At 49.8% G+C, this 25,201-nt stretch overlaps 2 protein-coding genes and 1 long non-coding RNA gene across 6 annotated transcripts; all 3 read left to right on the top strand.

Moving 5' to 3' along the window:
* The first annotated feature begins 624 nt into the window (after positions 1-624).
* Positions 625-7,726, top strand: Pa2g4 (proliferation-associated 2G4). The gene is made up of 12 exons (XM_038315052.1): positions 625-885; positions 2,888-3,016; positions 3,250-3,355; positions 3,444-3,513; positions 3,687-3,779; positions 5,189-5,252; positions 5,459-5,537; positions 6,023-6,235; positions 6,779-6,873; positions 6,975-7,102; positions 7,208-7,261; positions 7,388-7,726. Exons 1-12 carry the CDS (start codon positions 798-800, stop codon positions 7,451-7,453), a joined length of 1,185 nt encoding a protein of 394 aa, XP_038170980.1. The 5' UTR covers positions 625-797; the 3' UTR covers positions 7,454-7,726.
* A 4,625-nt stretch (positions 7,727-12,351) lies between these two features.
* Positions 12,352-13,313, top strand: LOC119803576. Its single transcript, XR_005283677.2, has 3 exons — positions 12,352-12,530; positions 12,786-12,808; positions 13,036-13,313. It is a non-coding gene; the product is annotated as an uncharacterized LOC119803576 (long non-coding RNA).
* Positions 13,314-13,686: 373 nt separating this feature from the next.
* Positions 13,687-17,714, top strand: Zc3h10 (zinc finger CCCH-type containing 10). 4 transcript variants are annotated; one of them, XM_038314788.1, is made up of 4 exons: positions 13,720-13,758; positions 14,174-14,243; positions 14,531-14,594; positions 15,780-17,714. In XM_038314788.1, the coding sequence occupies exon 4, from the start codon at positions 15,832-15,834 to the stop codon at positions 17,137-17,139; it is 1,308 nt and encodes a 435-aa protein (XP_038170716.1). In that variant the 5' UTR covers positions 13,720-13,758; positions 14,174-14,243; positions 14,531-14,594; positions 15,780-15,831; the 3' UTR covers positions 17,140-17,714. The 4 variants fall into 4 exon arrangements, with proteins under 4 accessions (XP_038170717.1, XP_038170716.1, XP_038170715.1 ...); XM_038314787.1 differs by having other exon boundaries at positions 13,736-13,758; positions 14,011-14,243; XM_038314789.1 differs by lacking the exon at positions 14,174-14,243 and having other exon boundaries at positions 13,687-13,758.
* Positions 17,715-25,201: the final 7,487 nt, after the last annotated feature.

The raw sequence follows: 25,201 nt of genomic DNA on the forward strand, positions 1-25,201 counted from the left end.
TGGTCTTATTATGTTAGCAAGTCATGGTAAATGAACAATCTCTCTGTCCAGTTAGTGCTCACTCACCCTAAATCTTCCACCTCCACTCTGCCCCTTCCCGTTCTGTCAGCAGAGGAGGAGGAGGAGGAGGAGGAGGAGGAGGAGGAGGAGGAGGAGGACTGGACTGGCCAGGCCGGTCACGCTAGCCTACCCGGGATTCCAAGGCTACGCGCACAGGATAACCGCCCTAGGTGTGCAAACAGTGACCCAGGTACCCTGGCTCCACCCGGCTCCACCCGGCTCCGCCCTGCCCAGCGGCCTCTGAACCCTTTTCTCCGCGTAGCTCCGCCCCGCCTCGCTTAGCCCGCCCCCCTCTGTTACGAGTTCTGGCTCCCCTCTCCGGTGAGTGAGGTTTTTCCCGGAGAGACCACGCTTTCCCTCAAGCTCCCCAACGGCTCCGCCTTCCCGCCGGAGCCAGACCCTTCCCAGCGTGCCCGGCGATTCCGGCGTGCGCAGACTTGGGAGGGCAAGGCCCCAGGGCTTGGCGAAGGAGCGCGAGAAGCAGGCTGGGAATTGTAGTTCCAGAGGCCACGAGGGCGGCTGGAGGCTGGGCGCCGGCCGGACTCATTCTCCCAGGGTGCCCTGCGCCTCAGACCGCGCGCTCGCAGCTTCTCGCTCTCTCCGCCCGCCCTCCCGCTCCCTTGCTTGCTCGCGCTTTCCTCGCGGATCGAAGAGACTCTGGCTACAGCTTGTGGCTGGGAAGGGAGACGGAGGCCGCAGCTCAGGGAAAGTGAAGCTGCAGTAGTGGTGGTAGGAAGATGTCGGGCGAAGACGAGCAGCAGGAGCAAACTATCGCCGAGGACCTGGTCGTGACCAAGTATAAGATGGGGGGCGACATCGCCAACCGTGAGTGCGGCCTCGGGGGTCTTGGAATCGAGGCTGAGAGGGAGAGGTTTGGGGCTGTCTCCGGAGGGGCTGGAGCGGCTGGGTCTTGCGGAGTGAGCCACCGAGGGGCGCGTGCCGACGGCCGGGGGCGACGTGGTGGGGAGATCTGGTGTCGCCTCGGGGACTGAGCAGCCATGCCTGGGCTGGAGAGTGGAGGTGCGGGCCGGCGACCGCGAGGAGCGCAGAGGGGCCCAGACCTGCTCCGACCCTAGGCGGTTGGTAAGGAGGCAAGGCGCGTCGTCTTCTGCCCATCACCCTTCGGTCTGTCCGGATCTCTGCTTCCTCTGACTGGCAGCAGTGAGGCCACCTCGAGAAGGAAGCTCCCAGCTGTTGGCGACAGAAGCGCCCCTCTGGCAGTCGCGGGTCTTGACCCGTGGGAGCCAGGCCGGCACGTGTTGCCAGGTCCCCGTGCGGACCGCTGGCTCCCCACTTCCTCTACTACCGTGCTTCCCCACCACGTGCTTTGCTAAGTCTTTACTTCAGGTCTTCCTGGTGGGGGCCCCCTGCTCCCCTAGCCTAGCTCGAGGGACCGTTGGAGGGCTCTTCTGGAGCTTCTCACACAACTCTGAAAGATACCCGGTTTTCTGGAAGAGGTTAATGCCTGCTGCTCCAGTCTGTAAGATGGCCTTTAATATTTGTTCTTAGAGGCTTGACAGTGTTCCGAGGTTCTGCTCAGACCACGGCTAGGCGAGCCTGTCAATAATGCAGGAACGGGACGGAGAGGGGCTGATTTTAGGGCTATCATAAGCAATTCTTACTGGAGCCTTGCTTGCTCTTTCTCAACAGTTGTCTGCCACTTGGGCAGATAACTTTGTTTTCTCTTTTCAGTTAGTGCCTGACGCGCCCCCTCCGCCCCCCCCCTCCCCCGGGTTTCTGTGTAGCCTCAGAGATCCTGGTAAAGGCGTGTGCCACCACTCCCGGCTCCTCTTTCCATTTTTAAAAGCCACTTAGGATTTTAAAATGGTCTTTACAAAATAGAAGGTATTTAGGATGCCTTTGGTTTAAACCCGAGTTTTTTTCTGGATTCCAAAGAATAACCAAAATAAGACGAAAGAAACGAAACCTAGAATTCCCATGGATCATAAAGAGGACATATACAAAATAATAGCCCTATTTGGGATGATGTTTTAGTAGTTGATATTATTGGTTTAAATCGGATTATTTCTGTCCATACAACTTACAGCTTTAGACCATTGTGACTTCATATAATAGTTTTGAAACTCATCTACTGAAAGTTTCCTTGAGTCCCCTGAGCCTTTGAGGTGTGTCAGTGCTGAGCCTGTGTGAGAAAGGAGATACCATGATCATGGACGAGACGGGGAAATCTTCAATTCCCCTGGGTTTATATACTTGTATGTGGGGAAATGCATCTACATAAATTGTGATTGCCAACACCTAATTAGAGTGTCTACAGAGGGAAGAAGGCAACATTTAACACTGTTTCAGCTTGACTCAGCAGTTCTATGTGTACCTTGCCCATGTCCCCGACGCCTATAAATTTCTTGGGCTCTGCCTGTGCATCTGGGGTATCTGGGCACAGTTCCCTAACGTCCACGATTCTGAATACCATAACATCTTTGGAAGGTGCCAGGCCTTCATCTGCTCTGGTGTCAGATAATTGAAAGAACTGTGAGCACTAACCTTTATTTTGGTTATTTATTTTGGGAAGGAAAGGTAGAAAGTAAGGTTGGGTGTGGTGGTGCATTTTGTGTGTGCGCGCGCGCGCCAGCACTTGTTTTGGAGGAGTCAAAGGCAGTCTCATCTCTGAGTTCCAGGCCAGCCTGGTATAGTGAGTTCTAGGACAGCCAGGGGTGCCTCAAAGAAGCAGAACAAGCAAACAAAAAGGGTAGGCATTAAAGGAGTACACAAAATTTGACCTTTCCCCTTTTCAACAACGGCACTAGGGAGTATTAATTAGATTATGAATGCATGCAGGACTGACCTGGTGGGATTCTGTTCCCAGGGGTACTTCGGTCTTTGGTGGACGCTGCCAGCTCAGGTGTGTCAGTGCTGAGCCTGTGTGAGAAAGGAGATGCCATGATCATGGACGAGACGGGGAAAATCTTCAAGAAAGAGAAGGAAATGAAGAAAGGTAAAGGGAAAGAGCCCCTCTTAACTCCCCCATTTGACCCCCATCCAGCCCCGTTTCCCATTGGAACTTCTCTCCATCTCTGGAAGTCTGAAGTAGCAGTGCGATGGGTATAGCTTCTTCCCAGTCTGAGGACACAAGTCCCTAGAATAAGAACCCCTCCCTTCAGTTTCCTAAAGGGCAACAGGTGCTCCCAAGACGGAACAAGGCAGTAAGGCTGATGGTTCTTTTTACAGGTATTGCCTTTCCTACCAGCATTTCGGTAAATAACTGTGTATGTCACTTCTCCCCTCTGAAGAGTGACCAGGACTATATACTCAAGGAAGGTGACTTGGTGAAAATGTAAGGTTAAGCCATTCTGGAGAATTTGTCGTTTCCTACATGTTCACAGTGTTGGCTCCTAATGCAGTGCCCTGTCCCTGCCTTTCAGTGACCTTGGAGTCCATGTGGACGGATTCATTGCTAACGTGGCTCACACTTTTGTGATTGGCGTAGCTCAGGTGGGTAGCATGCGTTTATGCCTTGTTGTCTTGGGGAGGGGCATGTTGCCATTTGGGTTTTCATCTCCACTCTAGTACCACATGACTTTTTAGAGTATCTAGAGAGACGAAAGGGAGGCCTTTCTGGCTCTTGTATAATTGACCAGAATGACAGTGGTTCTGTTTCTCCACAGGGGACCCAGGTCACAGGGCGGAAAGCAGACGTCATTAAGGCAGCTCATCTTTGTGCTGAAGCTGCCTTACGACTGGTCAAACCTGGAAACCAGGTAAGGTGCTTCCTACACTTATAGAGCTTGGCAGAAGCAAAGAGGAATCAGTCACCTACAAACAGCATTTAACTCTGAGTATTTACCCCAGTCCATGCAAGGGATAGGGGGTCTAACTGCTTACTGCAGAGCCTATAAAGGCCATTTTTAGATTCTGTATGTGCACTTGGACCCCAAAATAATTTGAGGTGGGTAACTAACAATAGAACAAGTTTTTTAAAACTTTTAAAAAGGGTAGAAAAAGTGCAGGCAAATTCATGTCTAAGAGAGAAAATTCTTCTGTTTGAAAAAAAAAGTATCAGGAAACCTGGAGCAGGTAGTTCTTGTGAGCGAACAGTAAGAATCTTAGATTCTCAGTGGACATTCTCTCTAAAGCACTCACAAGTTTGTTTTCCATTTCTGCGCTCTTGTTGATCACACTGTACTCAGCTGGTGTGTCCTCATGATTGCATACTTTCTGTTTAAAATCCTGCCTTTGTCCCGTGTGGCACACTGACCTCCGAGTGTTCCCAAGCCCTTTGAGCAGTGCCTGCCTGAAGCAATTCATAAAGCAGTTGTCTCTTATTTTATACACTTGCTTATCCCACAGTCTCTCGTCTATAGCTGTGGAATCATGTGGTCTGTGCACTTAGCTCTCGGTGCCGCTAACTCCATCTTCCTCCCACCACAGCTGGCCAGTAGTAGTCTTGAGCTCAAATTCTGTCATCTGTAAAGTAGGAAAAGTGGAATTGACCTGGGGCTCTTGTCAGAGGGACTAAATTAGTGTTTTGGGTAAACATGAGTGTTAGGATCAGAAAGGACCCTCGCAGCCAAACCTGCCGACCTGTCGATCCTAGGACCTACCTGATGGAAAGTGAAAACCGAATCCTAGACGTTACATTATTTAGTAATGTATGTTTTCTTTTGTTGGTTTATTTTTGGTTTTTCAAGACAAGGTTTCTCTGTGTATCTTTGGCTGTCCTAGAACTCACTCTGTTCTAGGCTGACCTTAAACTCAACAGAGACCCTCCTGCCTCCCGAGTGCTGGGATTGAAGGCTTACCTGTGCCACCACTGCCCGGCTAGCACAGAAGTTTTTGAACAATTAAAAACAAGCTTTATTGTTTCTCTTCTCCATCGGGTAGAATGCTAGGGTAAACCCTAGACTTGACATTGGAAAGCACGGTTGGTGAGCGAGGCTTCTCCGCCGAGTACTGGTTTAGCCTTTTCTACAGCCCTGGCTGACCTAGAACTTACCAGCCTGGCCACCAACTCAGACGTGTGGCACCATAGCGTGGCTGCATTTTTAAAATCTGTGTTTTAGTTTATAGGATTAAGACTGAATGAGAATCACTGGGATTTGGCGAGGGGGTGTTAGAATGAGTTGTAAAGATTAGCTGTATCACCTTTCCTTTGCTCTTGTCCTTCTAGAACACACAAGTGACAGAAGCCTGGAACAAAGTTGCGCACTCATTTAATTGCACGCCAATAGAAGGTGAGACCTCAGATAATGGGGTTAAAGGTCTAACAGTGAGAGGTGTGGTAGAATTAGAATTTACCTTTGTTTTATACAGATAGATATCTGTCTGTGCCCTGTTTCCATAGTCAGGCTTAATCACACCATCAAATGCTTACATGCGTGGATTTGGAAGCTGTTAGGGGGCTGTATAGCTGGTACCATAGGCTTTGTCCTGTCTACAGGTATGTTGTCACACCAACTGAAGCAGCACGTGATTGACGGAGAGAAAACCATCATCCAGAATCCTACAGACCAGCAGAAGTAGGTGCCAGCCCCATTCTTTGCCTTTTAAGTGTGTCTGAACATATGAGCACAGATACCCATAGAAGCCAGAAGCATCAGTCCCCATGGAGCTGGAGTTAGAGGCATTGGCAAGCCTCCCTGGTTTGGGTGCTGAGAACTGAACTCAGTTCCTTTAAGGAGCAATGCATACTCTTGTTTTTTCAAGACAGGGTTTCTCTGTAGCTTTGGAGCCTGTCCTGGAACTAGCTTTTGTAGACCAGGCTGGCCTTGAACTCACAAAGATCTGCCTGCCTCTAGGTCCCAAGGACTGGAATTAAAGGTGCACACCACCACTGCCTGACTTGGAGCAATGCGTCCTCTTAATTCCTGAGCCATCTTTCTTGTGGGGAGTTGTCACTGTAGTCCTGACTGGCCTAGAACTTGCACTGATCCCCTCTGCCTCCTGATGCTGAGATCACAGGCTTGTTTGCACCCTTATGTCTGGCTTATGTTCCCTTTTTTAGGAAAGACCATGAAAAGGCTGAATTTGAGGTACATGAAGTTTATGCTGTAGATGTCCTCGTCAGCTCAGGAGAAGGCAAGGCCAAAGATGCAGGACAGAGAACCACCATTTACAAACGTGACCCCTCTAAACAGTACGGCCTGAAGATGAAGACTTCACGTGCCTTTTTCAGCGAGGTGGAAAGGCGTTTTGATGCCATGCCATTTACTTTAAGGTACTACTGCATGTAGCAAGAACAGGGCTGGGAACCAGTCTGACTCAGTTTGTACACTCAGAAACATTCTCCCTTCCCTTAGCCCCTCCCTCCCTCTCTCTCCTGCCCAGACTTGTAGTTCCTGCCTGAATGCACGTCCTCTGTCCTGCCCATCTCCTGGTTGAATATAATATAGAAGAGCAACCCCAAACATCATTTCTTTACAAGGATAGAAATGATTTTAAAATATGCATGCTTGAGTGTGGTGGCAATGTTCGTGATGCCAACAACTCTGAAGGCTGAGGCAGGAAGATGAGTTCTAAGTTAGCCTGACCTACATTAAATGAGAACCTGTCGTAAAAATTAGGGCCAGCTGCTTGTACAGTTGCAAGTCAGGAGCTTGCAAGACTACCAGCTGAGTTCAACCCTGAAACCCATGTAACAGGAGAGGGTGAACCAACTTCAGAAAGTCCTCTGGTCTGCCCTGACCCCAGCTCCCATCACGCCTGCAATCACACTAATGAAAATGAGCGGTAATGACCTGAGTGCTGTCTCTCTTCCCAGAGCATTTGAAGATGAGAAGAAGGCTCGGATGGGTGTGGTAGAATGTGCCAAGCATGAATTACTGCAGCCATTTAATGTTCTCTATGAGAAGGAGGGTGAGTCCTAAGGAGGGCTTCGCTTTAGAGCCTCAGTTACGTGCTTCCCTCCCTTAACTTCAGAAAGCTAAGTGGGACTGGAACTTGCTGTTTCCCCCCAGGTGAATATGTTGCCCAGTTTAAATTTACAGTCCTACTCATGCCCAATGGCCCCATGCGGATAACCAGTGGTCCCTTCGAGCCTGACCTCTACAAGTCAGAGATGGAAGTCCAGGATGCAGAGCTAAAGGTCAGTGTGGGATGGAAAATGGTGACCACGGGGCACTTACCTACATTCCCTACATTTTTTAGCTTAGCCTACATTTCTCAGAGTTGTCTTCTTCCTGTCTTCCAGGCTCTCCTCCAGAGTTCTGCAAGTCGAAAAACGCAGAAAAAGAAGAAAAAGAAGGTGTGTGTGTGTGTGATCTTCTGGTGGGAAGTCTTCTGATAATGGTGGGGTAGAGCTCACCCTTCTCTGCTTGGAGTTGGTGCCAAAGGAGTTAGGGATTGATGTCTTTTTGTTTTTGGAATGTAGGCCTCCAAGACTGCAGAGAATGCAACCAGTGGAGAGACATTAGAAGAGAATGAGGCTGGGGACTGAGGTGGGTCCCATATCCCCAGCTTGTCATTCCTGCCTCCCCCTCCCACCGCACCCCAGGCTCTGCGAAGTGCAGTTCGTCTTTGTCACCCACGACCGCCAGCAGAGCGGGGTCTTCTGCCCTCATCCCAGTCCCTCGCCCATTCACCCACCCACTCCTTCCAACAAAAAACCAGCTCCAACTGACTCTGGTCTTGGGAGGCCAGGCTTCCCAGCCACTGAAGACTACTTTCAGTAGAAAAAGAAATTGATAATAAAATCAGGAGTCAAAATGCACCGTCTTCAAGCCCCTCTTTCTGGCCTTTTCTACTCTGCTTGGTCAAGGTTTGAGACCCTACAACAGAACAAGGAGGCTAAGTTGCCACCACCACTAGAACCTCTACCGAAATTTTTATGTCACCAATGTCATTTTCTCATTCTTTTGGGGGCTTTTCTGTTTCCCACTGTCACTGAGAATTTAATCTGCCTTCAAGGAGAGGACCAGTTCTATTTTTTATTCACCTGTGGCAGATTCCTCGTGATGTAGAGTATCTGGTTAGGCCCTTCCGATGGTAGATGCTGATGTCTCCATTAAGAAGATTCTTACCATCTATCAAATGGATTCTCGTTTGTAAACTTTTGTAGACATTTTTGTTAGTCCTGCATCCGTCCATCTTCGCAATTGAGCAGCAGTAATCTTCCCCACCCATGCCTTTTGTTGTTGCTGGGTTTTGACCCCCTCTCTGGGACCAGTGGGTTTTTTCCTCATGCTCCATCATTGATCTACATTGAAAATCCCACTGTGTTTTTTTGTTGCTGCCTATTTGATCTTTTTTTTTTTCTTTTGTCTTTTTTTTTTTTTTTTTTTTTTGGTTTGAGACAGGTTCTCACCATGTAGCTCTGGCTGTCCTGGAACTTTCTATGTAGACCAGGCTGGCCTCAAACTCAAAGAGATCCGCCTGCCTCTGCTTCATGAGTGCTGGAACCAAAGGCGTGCGCCACCACGCCCAGCTTCCCGTCTGAAATATTTTGAGTTCCCTCCCATGAAAGAAAAGCCAGGAACCAGAGGAGTAGACTGAAGAGAACTGACTTTCAGAAGCTGTGGACTTGGATGACTCACTGGGGGTTATAAAGAAAGGTTACAGTTTGTAACTCTGGCATGCTGTCCCAGGGAACCAAGGCTCCCACTAACTTAAGAGGTTTTTGAAATGACATGGCATTAAAAATAAATTTGGATTTGCTCATAATACTATGCATTTGTTCCTTTTGTCTTTGTGGCGGCGGCGGTGGGGATGGGGCAATTTCTCTGTGTAGCCCTGGCTGTTCCTGGAAAACTGCAGACCAGGCTGGCTTGAACTCAGACCTCCCTGCTTCTATTTCCTGGTAGGACTAAATGAGGGCACCACCACTGTCCGCCTGAGCTACTTTTTGTTTGAGACAGGGTTTCTCAGTACCTCTGGAGCCAGTCCTGGAACTCACTCTGTAGACCAGGCTGACTTTGAGCTCACAGATCTACCTGCCTCTGCCTTCTGAGTGGAGTGCCGGGATTAAAGGTGTGTATAGCCGTACCTGGTTTTGGAATCTCAACTACTTAGTGTGGAATTGGGGTAATTTAAAATATGCAAGAATTGTTACATGAGAACTGGGGCACTGTGTACTAACAAAGGCAACATGGCAAGTTTGCCTTAGTTCCTTAGTGCTGAGATTACAGGCACATGCCAACTGTACCTCATTTATACAGTGCTGGGGGGTCTTCATGCATGCTAGGCAAGCACTCTACCAAGCAACATCCCTAGTCACCCTAAATATCTTAGACAAGTTTCAGTGCCAAGCTGTGGTGGTCTTGAGTAAGGTTATTATAAGGTTACTGTATTCACTGCTGAACTGTGAATACTTGGTGAGCAGAAGCGGCAGGATGGAGATACCCTGTTCTATACAGAGTAGGCTAGTTTTGCTTTTCTTGGGCTTTGCTCACCCTATTGGCTGTTGATGGACATGCTTACTGAGAGACCATACGGGAACCGAGAATAGTGTGGAGAGGTCTTCCTTAATTTTTCTGCAAACCTAAAACCACCAAACATGAGCCGGGTTCCCTCCAAGTTCATATAAACTGGTAATTCGGATTTGTAAAATGCTCTTTTTCTTATTTTGAGACACCAGCTCAGGCTGTAAGATCATCCTATTAGGTTTTTATTTGGATTTTTAAAACTTTAGCTCAAGCTGCAGTTGTAGCTCAGTTGGTAGCGTTTAGTTAATTTAACAAGATTCCAACTCAAAATTTGAAGGGTTAAACTGGGTTGTGGTGCCTACCATTAACCCAGCACACTGGAGGTAAAGGCAGGTGGATCTCTTGATTCCAGGACAGTGAAGGCCTGGCCTATCTGTCAAATGGTGTCTGAAAAAGGGAAACTGTAGGGCTAAAGATGGGAATGGCTCAGTTAATACTTCAACCCCAGCAGTTTGCTCCTGACTTGTTTTGTTTGGGTCTCTAGCAAGTCCTTTCTGTTCTGGACCTCACTATGGAGACCAGGTGGCCTCAAACTCTCAAAGATCCACCAAGTGCCCGTTCATACACCACCATGCCTGGCTACAACGAGGGAGCTACTGGAAAGGAAGGGTTATAATCAGCATACAAATAAGTCTCTTAAATATTGAGCCAGAGATGTTTTACACACCATTTCATCCCAGTTCTTGAGATTTAATCCCATTCTCTGGGCTGTTGTCATCTATGGATCCTGGCTGGCCAAGACTACATAGTGAAACCCTGTCTCAAAACAAAAATCTACATTATTTTACCAAGATGAAGTTCCTACACTTAAGTTTATGAGTTTTTGGGGCTGGAGAGATGGCTCAGCGGTTAAGAGCATTGCCTGCTCTTCCAAAGGTCCTGAGTTCAATTCCCAGCAACCACATGGTGGCTCACAACCATCTGTAATGGGGTCTGGTGCCCTCTTCTGGCTTGCAGGCACACACACAGACAGAATATTGTATACACAACAAATAAATAAAAAAAAAAAAAGAAAATCACTTTAAAAAAAAAAAGTTTATGAGTTTTTAATGTAGACGGGCCTTGAACTCCTTATGTATCACAAGCTACCAAGTTTATGATCCTGCTTCAGCCTTCTAAGTGCTAAGATTACAGACTGACGTGTGCTACTATGCCTGCTTTTCCTTTGGAACTCAAGACACAACCCGCATACCCAGCCTTTTCTCCCCCTTTTAAATCACTCTTCCATAGGTTTGTTTTGTTTTGTTTTTAAATATTTATTATGTATACAATATTCTGTGTGTATGTCTGCAGGCCAGAAGAGGGCACCAGACCTCATTACAGATGGTTGTGAGCCACCATGTGGTTGCTGGGAATTGAAGTCAGGACCTCTAGAAGAACAGGCAATGCTCTTAAGCACTGAGCCATCTCTCCAGCCCCTTTTGTTTTTGGTTCCTTGAGACAGCATTTCTCAATGTAGCGCTGGTTGTCTTGAAACTCACTTTGTAGACCAGGCTGGCCTTGAACTCAAGAGATCTGCCTGCCTCTTGTCCTGTGAGCCTGGAACTCATTGGGCAGACTAGGCTAGCTTAGGCTAGCTTCAAACTCATATCCTTGTTATTATCTCCTGGAATTAAGTTGTGTGCCACCATAATTAAGTTGTGTAGCCAAATAAAATAGGGACTACTAACCAGGCAGTAGTGGCCCATGCCTTTAATCCCAGCACTCAGGAGGTAGAGGTAGGAGGATCTCTGTGAATTCAAGGCCAGCCTGGTCTACAGAGTGAGTTCCAGAACAGACTCCAAAGCTACACAGAGAAACCTTGTCTTGAAAAACCAAACAAACAACAAAAACAAAACAAAACAAAAAACCTCACACAAAAAAACCAACCCTACTTTCAGTAATTAGACCGGAAAAATTCTTAGGTCTAGTGGCTTACAAGTGCAGCACCCTGGCTGTGCCTGCAGTTGATAGCTTTCTCAGCTTGCCAGTTTCCATCCTCCCATGTAAGTTGTTTGTTTTGGTTTTCCATATAGGATTTCTCTGTGTAACAGTTCTGGACTTCCTGGAACTCACTCCGCAGAAACAGGCTGGCCTTGAACTCAGAGATCCGCCTTTCTCAGCCTCCAGAGTGCTGGGATTAAAGGTTTGTGTTACCTCCACTCAACTGTTTCTAAAATCTTAAATCTTTAGAATCTCAGAGATAAACTATTTCCAAAGTAGTTTAACTAGGGGAGGGGGAGAGGATCTGCGGGAATCAAACCGAAACGAAACTAGGAATTATTTATTTATGCATTTATTTACTTTAGGCAAGGCCTCATTATGTAGACCAGGCTTGTCTTTAACCCACTGAAATCTGCCTGCCTCTGCCTCCCAAGGGTCCCAAGAGTTGGTAATAAAGGTGCGCACCAACAACCCAGGCTAAAACCAGTAATTCTTTGTTTTTCGAGACAGGGTTTCTCTGTGTAAGAGTTCTGGCTGTCCTGGAACTGTGTAGATCACTTTGGCCGCGAACTCACTGAAATCCGCCTGCCTCTGTCAACCAAGAGCTGGGATTAAATGTGCATCACCACCGCCCTGCTCAAAGCCAGTAATTCTTTTTACAAGCCACACCTATTCATAATAAAATGGAGGTATTTACCAAGAAACTGCAACTCCCAAGAAGCAACGAGGGAGAAGACGGAAGTTATTTTTTCCATCTAATTTTTTCTGTCCCATACTCGAAACAGATGCGCGTGCTGAAATAATACAATGTCCTTAAAATAAATCTTAGAGAAGGTGGGGCTTGATAACTCGCAGTCAAAATATTTGTTTCCTTCAGTAAAGCAGCCGGAAGTCACTGATACACGCCTGAGCAGCACCGCCCCTCGGGGGGAGCAGAAGGCGTGTCACCGGAAGTGACGACACGGAGCACGCCATTAAAAAGCAGTAGCCCGACTTCCCCGCTCTCTCGGCCTTAGCGCCATCTTCCTTGGTGAGTGTCGTTGTAGCTGGTCTTCGGGCTTCGAGGACAATCCGTTAACATCTGACTTCTGCAGTTACCATCATCGCAGCAAATTAACTGGGACCTTTTTTCTCTTTTGCCGTAGACACCCTTGCGCCATGAGAGCGAAGGTGAGCGTTCCGAAAGTGTTGGGCTCGGGGGAGCCGCCATGGTCCCTCTCCGGTGCTCGAGAGACGGTTGGAGAGGCCGCCTGGAGCCGCCTTAGCCCTTGGCGGAGGGAAGTGGGCTGGGAAACCGCGGGGTTCGGGTCTTGAACTGATCTGCAACCGGTATTGCCACCGATTCTTTAACCCTTTGTCAACCTGTTTTGCTGAGTACTATTGCTAACGTCCTTTTCTTCCCCCCTCACGCGATCGGGTTTCTAGTGGAGGAAGAAGAGAATGCGCAGGTACGTCGATTGTCGGCGGAGAAGGGCGGTGGGGCTGGGCTTTGGGGTTTCGGTAAACCTACAAGCTTAAACTGAAAGTGTCAGTGTCGGCGTGCGGGATCCGGGCGCTTTTGAGCACAGTGCAATCAGCGATTGCTCGTATGATCTGCTGCCAGCCTTTATGTACAGTGCAGGCTGGCGTGCGGCTGGAAGGGGGAACCTCAGCTCTTCGTACTTTTGCATTACAGACTGAAGCGCAAGAGAAGAAAGATGAGGCAGAGGTCCAAGTAAACTCGCCTGTCCACCCACGAAGGCCGCGGGAGCAGCAGTAAGGGACGCTGGGACAAGTCGGACTGAGCTGCAGTCGGAAGACATCTGCGGACCCGCGAGCTCGCCACCTGCCGGCATGACAGCAGCCCCGCCGGCCCTTTGCCCTGGACCTGTGGCGTTCTGGACTAGTTCTGTCCTCACTTGTGGCCAATTGTAACGCGTGTACAATAAACCATCTTTGTCGCTGTCAGCTGAAGAAAGCAATTGCTGTTACGTGTTTTTTGCGGCTCCATTGGGTGGGAAGTTTTCACTGTAGCTTGGTCTGTACTGTGGCGTGGCCGGAACCTGCAGAGGCGACAGCCTGGGTGTTTTGCGATCGGGCTGGAACCAGAAGTCGGCTCTCTAGCGTGTGCGCCTGAGGCTATGTAATGAAGCTCGAGCGTTCGCCGCTCCCGTCCCGCATTTTGTGGGCAGGTACTGCTGCTCGTGTTCCGGCTGGGCTCTGTTGCCATGGTGACGCGCAAGGCTTGCTGGGAGCTTCCTGCCGCTCCTAGCGCGCAAAGGAGACCATAGAGTATGGTTCCGGGTCTGATGACTAGAGCGTCGCTGCTTCCGCAGGAAGCGGAAGAACCGTAGGGTGGGCGGCTCTTTGTCGAAGCTAGAGGACCGGCAGGCGGCAGCAGCAACTACGGCGGCGGCAGGTGAGGGAGGCGGGAGACTTAGGTGGAGGCCGCGCCCGGAGGGGAGGAGTCTGGGCCGGCCCAGCGGCCGGGCTCTGCCGGGCCACACGAGCCCCCCTCCTCCCGAACCGAGCTGGCTCGTCCTGGCTCCCCAGAGCAGAACCCCTTCTCTGACCCCGCTTCCCGAGCAAACGCCAGCTCCGTGACGTCACAGCCCTGCCCATCCCCTCAGCCTGATGTCACCCCCTCCCCGCTCACTGTGCGCTTCCTCAGTGTCCTAGTCACCTGGTCCACGCTGAGAGCTGGCGCCACTTGACGGGGCCTGCCGAGCCCGAAGACTTCCCGGGAACTCTAGGGTGCTGGGGACCGTTTTAATCACCGCCCCCGAGGCTACTCTCGCCTTCCCACTGTACTGTCAGTTGTTGCCCTTGTCCAGCCTTCAGGTTCGGCGTCCCGAACTCCAACCCTAGACCGGACTCTGACCCCCATATCCTTCTCATCGTGAGGTAAAGCTCTCTTCATCCTTCACCGAGAACTGTTTTTTTTTTTTTTCTTTTCAGGCGAGCTTCCCAGACTTTATTGGTAGGCTCTAACCTTTATCCTTTTCCCTTGAGAGGTGACGTTCAGTTTGAACTTGTAAGAGAATCCTGAAAAGCCGCAAAGCTCTTAACGTTTTGGCAAAATTGATTTCAGTTTATGAAAACCACCCCATAGCCCTTCACGCTTTTCCCCTCTTGCACTCAAATCTCTCTCTTTTTTTTTTGCTTTTGTTTTTGTTTATTTTCCTGTTCAGAACCCAGCAGTGATGTGGAAGTGGAAACTCGCAGGAGCCCCGGACTTCACCTGAGCTACCTCAGGTATTCATTCTGGGATAGTTGGGCGAGGAACAGTATCGTCCTTTTCTGTTACCTGCTTCTGGTGCGACCTGAAACGCAGGACAGGCTTTGAGGACATTTATTCCTCACCTCGTCGTTTAGGGTTTGTCTCTCTTTAGAACTTCTTTGCTTTATTCCGTTGTGCAGATTCTTGGGTATCTCTGGCCCCTGGTCTGGGTAGTCATTTTAGGGAAATCTAAAGGCTGTGTGAATGGGGAAATCGAGAAACGTATCCTTATGCCCAAGGCAAAATGTATGAACTCCTATTTGGTCAGTAGGGGGAGCCTGAATACTACTTAGGAAACCTTTAGGAGATCAGACACGTGGTTGCAGGGACTCCAGTCTTCTGGGGGGATAGAGAGAAGGGGGGGCTAGAATTAGGGCAGTGGACTGACATTCCTGAGCTCTCCTGGGAAACAGGAGACTTAAAAAGCTTTTATAGAGTCTATAAATAAAGAGGATTTTTATGGGGTAGGGAGTGCTGTGGTTTGATAGTGGGATCTTTTCATGGAGGCGGGGTGGAGAATGGGGAAAGGTCACCATTCCTATGAAATTAACTCCTTCCCACCAATTTTGTCCTGGGGTCCTCGAGGTAGAGATCTGCACTGAGAGCTTCTTTGCCTGAAGTGGAGGGGTCTGTGTGTGAGCAGGCTGGAGATTAACAAGCTTCAAGGACTGCCCTCCAGCCGGTGACACCAGTCACCTGAAGGGTTACCCCGGATGTCTAAAACACATGGAGACATCAGCTGACCTCCCATGGAAGAGGGGATCAGGGATGTGTTGTTACTGGTGCCCCTTCACCCACAAATTCTTAAAGCGAAATAGCCCGTCTTAGAGCGCTGTCTCCAGTCTGTCTGTTCACACACCAACGCCTGTTTTCATTTCTTTCCCACAGTAAGAAGGGAAGGTAAAATATCACACTAGTCTCTCCCTGCCCACTCAGCTCCCTTCCCTCCTCCGTTAGCCAGGCAAGTGTGAATCACTCCAACCAAGACCAGGTGCACGGGGCCTGGGTGGGGCTTCTGGTAAGGCAGCCAGGCCAGCTAGAGTTCTCCCTGAGATTCTCCTCTGCGGAGCCACTGCCCCAGAGGACTGCCTACTGTAGAGTCAGGGAGAGTGGCAGCTCGCTGGAGGGCCCCTGTTTGACACGGTTCTCTTTCTTAACAGTCCCCAAGAGTGGCAAGAAAAAGAAGAAAACCCTGAGTTGGGGGGGACCAGGATGCCTGACCGGGACAACTATGCCAACGGGACTGGGAACAGCGGTGGAGTCCCTGGAGGTGGTGGCAGTGAGGAGTCCAGCGGGGCAGGGACAGGCAGTGGGGGGGCCACCTCAGATGCCATCTGTAGAGACTTCCTGAGGAATGTGTGCAAGCGGGGCAAGCGCTGTCGGTACCGCCACCCAGACATGAGCGAGGTGTCCAACTTGGGGGTGAGCAAGAATGAATTTATTTTCTGCCATGACTTCCAAAACAAGGAGTGCAGCCGCCCAAACTGCCGCTTCATCCACGGCTCCAAGGAGGATGAGGACGGCTACAAGAAGACAGGAGAGCTGCCGCCTCGGCTGAGGCAGAAAGTGGCGGCTGGGCTGGGTCTCTCCCCTGCTGACCTGCCCAATGGGAAGGAGGAGGTCCCTATCTGCCGTGACTTCCTCAAAGGTGACTGTCAGAGAGGCACCAAGTGCAAGTTCCGTCACCTGCAAAGGGATTTTGAATTTGATGCTCGAGGTGGAGGAGGTACTGTAGGGGGAGGCTCAACAGGCTCCATTCCCTCGGGACGACGCCATGATCTCTATGATATCTACGACCTTCCTGAAAGGGGCTTTGAGGACCACGAGCCAGGCCCTAAGCGCCGGAGAGGTGTCTGCTGCCCTCCTGATGGCCCCCATTTTGAGTCCTATGAGTATAATTTGGCTCCGCCCCGTGGAGTAGAATGCAGACTGCTAGAGGAGGAGAATGCCATGCTCAGGAAACGAGTGGAGGAGCTGAAGAAACAGGTCAGCAACCTGCTGGCCACCAATGAGGTACTTCTGGAACAGAATGCCCAGTTCCGAAATCAGGCCAAGGTCATGACCCTGAGCTCCACCGCACCAGCGACTGAGCAGACCCTGGCCCCCACCGTGGGCACCGTGGCCACTTTTAACCACGGCATTGCCCAGACTCACACTACGCTGAGCAGCCAGGCTCTGCAGCCTCGCCCTGTGTCCCAGCAAGAACTTGTGGCCCCTGCTGGGGCCCCAGCTGCTCCCCCAACTAATGCTGCACCTCCTGCTGCTCCACCACCCCCACCTCCACACTTGAACCCAGAGATCACGCCACTGTCAGCCGCTTTGGCTCAAACCATCGCCCAGGGGATGGCACCCCCGCCTGTTTCCATGGCCCCTGTAGCTGTGTCTGTGGCTCCTGTGGCTCCTGTGGCTGTGTCCATGGCGCAGCCCTTGGCAGGAATCACCATGAGCCACACTACTACTCCAATGGTGACTTACCCCATTGCTTCCCAGAGCATGCGCATCACAGCCATGCCGCACTGACAGGACTAATGGACACTGCTCCCTGTCACAGTGTCTGGGGCTGGGGTCATGGCCCTTCCCCGCTTGCCCAGCCTTTCTGTCTGCAGGGCACCAAAAACTAGGGCCAGAGACCACACGGGAAGTTCTCCAGGAGCAGCTCCTGAGCAGGGCTGTGCTTGAGGGTCTCTTGTCCTGCGGGGCTCCTATACAGAGGCTTGCATAGGAGGCGGGACTGAAGCCAGCAGAAGGGACTGAGGGGCTGTGTTCACTCGTAGGAAGTTGGAGATGTCCCTGGTCTTGTCTCCACTCATGAACAGCACAGGTTCTAGCACTGGTGTGGGAGAGAAAAATTCCCCACTCAGAGGGAAAGCCAGGAAAGATCGGGAGAGTGGGTGCTCAGGAGAGAAGGCCTCACACAAGCCTTCAGATGATTTGGGGGCCAGAAATGCTCCTGGGTCCCTGGGAAGGCTGGGACCATAATACTCCAACCCAAAGACTAGGGGAATATTCATTTCCCAAGCTTGGCCTGGAAATCTGTAGGGCAGTGCCCACTACTTTCCAAAGAAATAAAAGAACATTATTTTTTAACAAAGAAAGTGGAAATTGCTTAGATGACTGTTGGAAGATAGGAGCATAAAGTCGACTTAATGCCCACACTAAGGTAAAGACCTACCCTCATGTAGCTTGTGTAAGTTGGGTGGATGCCAGCGATGAAGGGCAGAGATGTGAAATGTCCAAATGGGACTTTGGTCTGGGGAAGGCACTTTGTGGGATAAAAGAAATGGAGCCACCTAGTCTAGTTTAAAAATAGCCCCATCTGTTTCTAGTCTCTGTCTTCATGTGCTGTTCCCAGGTTGCCTTAGTAACCAGGGCTCTTAGGGTCATTTAGGGGGGCAGGTAATGAGGAGTGTGTATGTACTGAGAAATGGGGATATGGGGTGTTATGTAGTTGACAGATACTTCCCTTGTTCAAACAGTGGGACAGGTGGTGTTGCCTCTGCGAGCTGTTGATGGCAGTTTGTGTCCTGCTCCAACAACACTTCATGGCCAGAGCTTTGAGCTTTCCAGGCTTCAGTCATGCTAGGGAAAAGGCAGATGTGTATTTGCACACCTCTAATCCTAGCACTTGGGAGGAGGGGACCAGAGGATCCAGAGTTCAAGGTCAACCTGAGATCTCATCTCAAAAAAAAAATAGTATAGGAAAAGGAGTTGATCCTTTCTTCTCTGTCTCTACACAAAAACAGAAGGTTTTAAGCCACTTGTCATTAAGAAGCTGGGTGGTAGTGGTGCACGCCTTTAATCGCAGCACTCTGGAGGCAGAGGTAGGTGGATCAATGTGAATAAGAGGCCAACCTGGTCTACAAGAGCTAGCTCCAGGACAGGCTCCAAAGCTACAGAGAAAAACCCTGTCTTGAAAAGCCAAAAAAAAAAAAAAAAAAAAAGAGTAGGGGGTGCTGCAGCACATGCCTATAGTCACAGCTGCTCACGAGGCTGGAGTGATGGGAAGAACTAAAGACAGTGTGGGTCAGTGGGTAGAGGTACCAACCACATTGGCCTGAGGTCAAGCCCTGAGTTCCACATAGAAGAGAACCAACTCTTTGGACTGGAGAGATGGCTCAGCAGTTAAGAGCACTGGCTTCTCTTCCAGAGGACCTGGGTTCAGTTCCCAGCAACCACATGGTGACTCACAGCCCTTCGTAAAGAGATCTAGTGCCCTCTACAGGCATGCAAATAAATAAACGAATCTCTTGAAAACAAGAAGCCAGGCATTGATGGCACACGCCTTTAATCCCAGCCCTTAGGAGGCAGAGGCAGGCAGATCTCTTTGAGTTCGAGGCCAGCCTGGTCTACAAGAGCTAGTTCCAGGACAGGCTCCAAAGCCACAGAGAAACCTTGTGGGGGGAGGGGAGAAGAGAATCAACTCATAAATGGGCTCTGAGCTCCAAACATGTACTATGGCCTGTACAGCCTGTACATTCTCTCACACACATCTTTTTTTTTTTTTAAAAGATTTATTATGGCAGGGCGTTGGTGACCCAAGCCTTTAATCCCAGTACTTGGGAGGTAGAGGAAGGCGGATCTCTGTGAGTTCATAGCCAGTCTGGTCTACAGAACAAGTCCCAGGACAGGCACCAAAGCTACACAGAGAAACTGTCTCAAAAAAAAAAAAAAAAAAAAAAACCACAAAAAGATTTATTATGTATCCAGTGTTTTGCCTGCAGGCCAGAAGAACAGACAGTTGTGAGCTGTCATGTCCTTGCTGGGAACTGAACTGAGGACCTCTGGAAGAGCAGCTGGTGCTCTTAAGCCCTGAGCATTATTCTAGTCACCCCTTTTTCTTGAGGCAGGGATTTTTTTTCTGTGTGGTTCTGGCTGTCCTGGGTCTCCCTCTGTAGACCAGGCTGGCCTTAAACTCAGAGATCCAACTGCCTCTGCCTCCCAAGTGCTAAGATTAAATAAAGGTGTGGAGGTGTGTGCCCATATCTGGCACATATGATCTATTTATTTATTTTTTTGTAGCTTTGGAGTCTGTCCTGGAACTTGCTCTGTAGACCAGGCTGGCCTCGAAATCACAGAGATCCACCTGTCTCTGCCTTCTGAGTGCTGGGATTAAAGGTGTGCACCACCACTGCCCAGCATAGCATATACATTTCTTTTAATGGGGAACTATTACTTGCAGATTTTAGAAACATCTTGTTAAACTTAAAATGTTTGTTTTTGACACACCTTTGGATTATTAAAAGAAATGACATACGGATGTTAGGAATGTGGCCACACATACCATTTGAATTCTCAAATCTTACGTTCACTTCTTTTATGCCAAATGTTGAAGAAGCACTGCCTTGGCAGCTGTAGATACCAGATGTATGAACGTGTTCCAGCTACAGGTTACCAGTAACAGACATGTAGTTGGAGCTGGGTCTAATGTTGTTTGCAGTGGAAGGGAACATGCACCATTGAGCATCAGAGGATGCCACAGCATGAAGGTGGTAGAATTAGACGGGGGTGGGGCATGGTGGCACAAACCTGCCGTTCCAGCTCTTGGAAGGAAGAGGCAGAAGGTGCTCTGGCGGAGGACCTATGTTTGGTTCTCCGTACCCACATTGGGCAGCTCTTAACCACCTGTAACCCCGTCTCTCGGAGGTGTCTGACATCTGGACTCCGAAAGCACCTGCACTGCACACGCACACACCACACAGGGACACATGTTTGCACACGCGCATACACACACACATACACACACACTTAATTTTAAAAGGGGAGAACCTGTTTTGGGGATTTAAGGAAGTGAGTGTCCTTCTGGGTTGGGGATTATCAAAAAGGAGGCAGGGATCACCCTACAGTCGGGCATCTTCAAAGGGAGGGCAGGCTACAGGGATAGAGCTGTGATGGCGGTGGGGCAGATGTCTGTTTCTTTCTGCCTTGTACACTAACCTTGTTTTGCGCTTAAAATTGTGGACTGGAGGCTGGGCGGTGGTGGTGCATGCCTTTAATCCCAGCACTCGGGACAGTTAGGGCTGTTACACAGTGAAACCCTGTCTTGAAAAACAAAACAAAAAAAAAATTCTTGTCTTTATCACAGTCATTGAATGACAGATGGTGTTGGTTTTGGGTTTTGTTTTGTTTTTGGATTTTTTTTTTTTTTGAGTCAGGGTTTCTCTGTGTAATAGCCCTAGCTATCCTGGAGCTAGCTCTTGTAGACCAGGATGTCCTCAAACTCACAATTCCGCCTTCCTCTGTCTCCCGAGTGCTGGGATTAATGGCGTGCGCCTCCACCGCCTGGTATGACGGTCTTGTGCTAATGTTCTATATTAGGCTGAACACCAAAACTGTGAGCCCATCAGCTTAGCTCTGTCAGGCCAGCTCCTAGCCATCATGAGACAATGTGTGTGGTGTGGGTGTGCTTAAGTTATGTAGATAGTATGTGCGTGTGTGCACACTTGCTCAACCATGTTCACATTCCCAGTTCCAGTACTCCCCTCCCCCCCAAAAAAAGCTGGAGAGATGGCTCAGTGGTTCAGTGCATTGGCTACTCTTCAGGAGACCATGTTTGATTTCCAGCCCCCACCTGGCTGCTCATTACAGGCTGTACCTCCAGTTTCAGGGGTCCAACACCCTCTTCTGGCTTCTGTGGATTCTACAAACAAATACCCATAAAGTAAATTATCAACAACAAAGCACTCCAGGTCAGCCTTGGCTACTTAGCAAGTTCAAAACCAGTCAGGACTATATGAGACCCTGCCTCAAAAACACAAGAAACCACACGTTGTGAACTTTGGGAGGGGGTGAATAATCAATCCCTTCTTCACCTCAGGGTACCAACAACACACCATAATAACCAGCCATTTGAAACCAGCTTGAGAAGCCAATGAGTTCATTAGGTTTTATTTATTTGGTCTTCTCTGTGTAGCCCTGGTTGTCCTGGAACTCGCTCTGTAGACCAGGATGGCTTCAAACTCACAGAGATCTGCCTGCCTCTGCCTCTCAAGTGCTGAAATTTAAGGCGTGCGCCACCACCGCCTGGATCATTAGGGTCACTTTAAGGAACATTAGTGAAGTGACGCCCAACAGCGGGTGTCCCCTCAACACTCGTGATAATTCCACAGAACCGCGTGAGTAGACTCTCCCACCCATGCTTAATGTACGCTATCACCTCATGAGCCCCTGTGACGCGGGGCAAGATTACTGGGGAAGGATGGCGCAGGAGGGAGTGAATTGCTGGACTCTCACGAGGAGGGCTCTAACGGCCCTACACCATCTGTGGGGCAACCTCAGCAGGCCGCAGATCTTCCCGAGGGAGGGGTATTTGTAGGGTATCGTAGCTGCTCTTATCAATACAGAGAAAGGAGAGTGGGGCCAATACAGGAGCCTCAGACCAAGAGGGCAAGCGGCAGAGACCCGAGTAGCCAAAATGACTGGTTTTCTAGGGAAGGGCAGCCCGATCCTGGGCTGGAGAGTTTGGAGTAGGTGGCAGGATGTGCCAGCCAGGAGACTCTAACAGGTAGGGATTGAGGGAGGCTGGTGGCCTGAGTCCACTTTGACAAGGTAATAGACACCTCAGTTAGCCTTTTGTCCCGGGCTTGCTGCTTTGTATAGAAGCCAGACTACCACCATCTTTAAGAGTTCCCCTGGCCTGCTCGCAAGAGCTCAGCGCCGCTGAATCTGTTCACGCTTTTCATCTTTCCGAGAAGGAGGAGGCAGGAGGGTGATGGGAGCCAAGCAACTGCAGCAATTCTGCCTTGGGGGCGGGGGCATGGCTCTTGGGGGCGGGGGCATGGCTCTTGGGGGCATGGTTGGAGGACATAGGTGGGAAAGGCTGAGAGAATGAGGTCTTCTCTATGCAGTCACGAGGAAGCCATCGTCCTTCCCGGGTGCAACTGTCCAGTGTGCTGCTTTAAGATCACCTGCGCTCCCACTTATGACTTCTCACTCGCTGCCCTGTAAGTAAGCCTGATAACACACTCAGCCCCAGGTGAACTAGGTGCAATTGTACCTTAGTCTTTGGAACCTTAGAATTGGGGTTAGGCATCGTGTATGTCTACAGGGAAGCAATTTTCCAAACACTTGCCATAGTTGGCAGGATATAACAAAGTCCAGGATGATTTGGGAAGAGCATGGTACTGATCCTGCTAGAAGTATGACCCGGACAGCTGAGGTGTCGCAGTCTGAAGTAGGTTGGTTATAGAGGGACATGGTGGCTTGTCCCTGTAGGACTTGAGGGGGCAGTGACAGAGGCATGGGTAGTATAGAGGATATTGACACATGTAACTCGTGGGAGTTACCCGAAAGTAGGGTGTCTGTAGGCAATCCCTGGTGGCGTTCTTCTGTGTAGTCTCAAGGGACAACAGCTTGAGGAGTGGCGGTCCACCAGTGACTATGGAGATGCCCGGAGACAGGAACACACCAGAGACCAGGGCAGTGGAAGCGCCAGCAGGGCTTGCTGAGACGCTACTGGGGGTAGGAGGAAATAATCTCTGGGCCAGATGTAGCGACACATTTTTATTTTAATTAATTTTTTTAATTTTACATGCCAACCATGGTTTCCCCTCCTCCCCTCTTCCCGTTCCCTCTCTTTCCTCCTTCCTGCCCCCCAATCTACTCCTCAGAAAGGGGCAGGCCTCCTATGGGAGACAACAAAGCATGGCTTATCAAGTTAAGGCAGAAACAAGCTCCTTCCCCTGCATCAAGGCTGCATCAAGGCATCCCACCATAGGGAATAGATCCCAGAAAGCCAGCTCATGCACCAGGGACAGATCCTGATCCTACTGCTAGGGGCCCCACAAACAGACCGAGCTACACAACTGTCACCCACGTGCAGAGGGCCTAAGTTGGTCCCATGTAGGCTCCCTAACTGTCGGTCCAGAGTCCATGAACTCTCAGGAGTTCAGGTCAGCTGTCTCTGGGTTTCCCCATCATGATCTTGACCCCCCCCCTTCTCATATGATCCCTCTTCCCTCTCTTCAACTGGTCTCCTGGAGCTCAGCCCAGTGCTTGACTGGTGACTTTTTTGTTGTTTGTTTTTTCAAGACAGGGTTTTTCAATAGCTTTGGAGCCTCTCCTGAAACTTTCTCTGTAGACCAGACTGGCCTTGAATTCACAAAGATCCTCCTGCCTCTGCCTCCTGAGTGCTGGGATTAAAGACGTCCCCAACACACTTTTAATCCCAGTACTCAGGAGGTAGAAGCAGGTGGATCTCTGAGTTTGAAGCCAGCCTGGGCTACAGAGTGAAACCCTCATAACAACAACACGTGAACGCCTGCTAAGTGAATCACGCATGGGGAAGTAATTCTCAAAACATTCAAGAGCCAGGTGTTGCTGTGGAATTCTTGGGAGCTCTGTGGCTTATATAAGGCCCAAGCGATACTCAGCAAGGTGGTTAAGAGAAGTCTGCACATACTGCAGGTGAGCAAGGCTGTGCACGGAGGGTGGGAATGGGTGCTCCCAGAAGCCAGAAGGTTGCTAGTCAGGAGTCCCAGTGCTAGGACTGGGCCATCTCCCTGGGAGCTGCTGGCCACAGAGGTCCCAGAGGCCCCTGAAACATAAAGGCTACTGGCAGGTTCTCGGTTGCTATGGTAGTAGTATGATGTTAAACTCTTTGGACTCTTTTTGGGGGGCCCACCACCCAGCTCCCAAATAAGTCACACAGAGGCTTATTCTTAGTTATAAACATCCGGCCTTAGCTTGTCTTATTTCTTGCCCACTTTTCTTTTCTTTTCTTTTCTTTTTTTTTTTTTTTTTTTTTTTGGTTTTTCGAGACAGGGTTTCTCTGTAGCTTTGGAGCCTGTCCTGGAACTAGCTCTTGTAGACCAGGCTGGCCTCGAACTCAGAGATCCACCTGCCTCTGCCTCCCGAGTGCTGGGGTTAAAGGAGTGTGCCACCACCGCCCGGCTCTTGCCCACTTTTCTTAATTTATATTATCCCCTCTGCCTTTTGCCTCTGGGCTTTCTGTTTTTCTTATTTCCTTAAATCTTACTCTTGCTCTGTGGGCCCCTAGCATCCTTCTCCCTTCCAACCCCCTTCTCCCAGTCTTCTCCTATATAGTCTCTCTGCCTGCCAGACCCACCTAGCCTTTCTCCTACCTCACTATTGGTCATTCAGGGCTTTATTAGGCCTTCAGGTGTTCTAGACAGGCCAAGCATCACAGCTTCACAGAGTTAAACAAATGTAACATAAACAAAAGTATCACACCTTAATATTCCCAACAGGTTGTAATGGTAACCTATCGCTGAAGATGTCACATGCTTCTATCACAGGACTCGGAGCAATAAAGCTAGGGTTGGGCAGGAAGTATCCCCTTCCTGCCAGCTAGCTCCTGTAAGTTCCAGAGGGTGCTGCTAGGGATGCTGGGGAGATTGGGGTCCAAATCCTATCCAGCTGTGGATCCTGTGTGCTTTGTGATGGATGTGGCAGCTAGTGCAAGAGCCCGCCTTCTGATCGGATGTAAGGCTGTTTCACTGGGGGAAAGATAGGTCTGCTAGTGTGAACTTAAAAACCTGTGAGCAGAGAAGCCTTAGGCTCCGGTGGAGAGCAGCTGTGTCACCTGGTTAAAGGACGACTTCCCACATCCGTGCTTTTACAGTGG

This window comes from Arvicola amphibius, chromosome 17 (genome assembly GCF_903992535.2).
Source record: "Arvicola amphibius chromosome 17, mArvAmp1.2, whole genome shotgun sequence".
NCBI classification, from domain to species: Eukaryota; Metazoa; Chordata; class Mammalia; order Rodentia; family Cricetidae; genus Arvicola; species Arvicola amphibius.

Excerpts from the sequence above, each read along its gene's own strand:
- Pa2g4 (XM_038315052.1), top strand. The coding sequence starts at position 798 with ATGTCGGGCGAAGACGAGCAGCAGGAGCAAACTATCGCCGAGGACCTG. Across the intron at positions 886-2,887 it reads GGGGGGCGACATCGCCAACC|GGGTACTTCGGTCTTTGGTG; the intron begins GTGAGTGCGGCC and ends TTCTGTTCCCAG. Across the intron at positions 7,262-7,387 it reads AGAAAAAGAAGAAAAAGAAG|GCCTCCAAGACTGCAGAGAA; the intron begins GTGTGTGTGTGT and ends TTTGGAATGTAG.
- Zc3h10 (XM_038314789.1), top strand. The coding sequence starts at position 15,832 with ATGCCTGACCGGGACAACTATGCCAACGGGACTGGGAACAGCGGTGGA.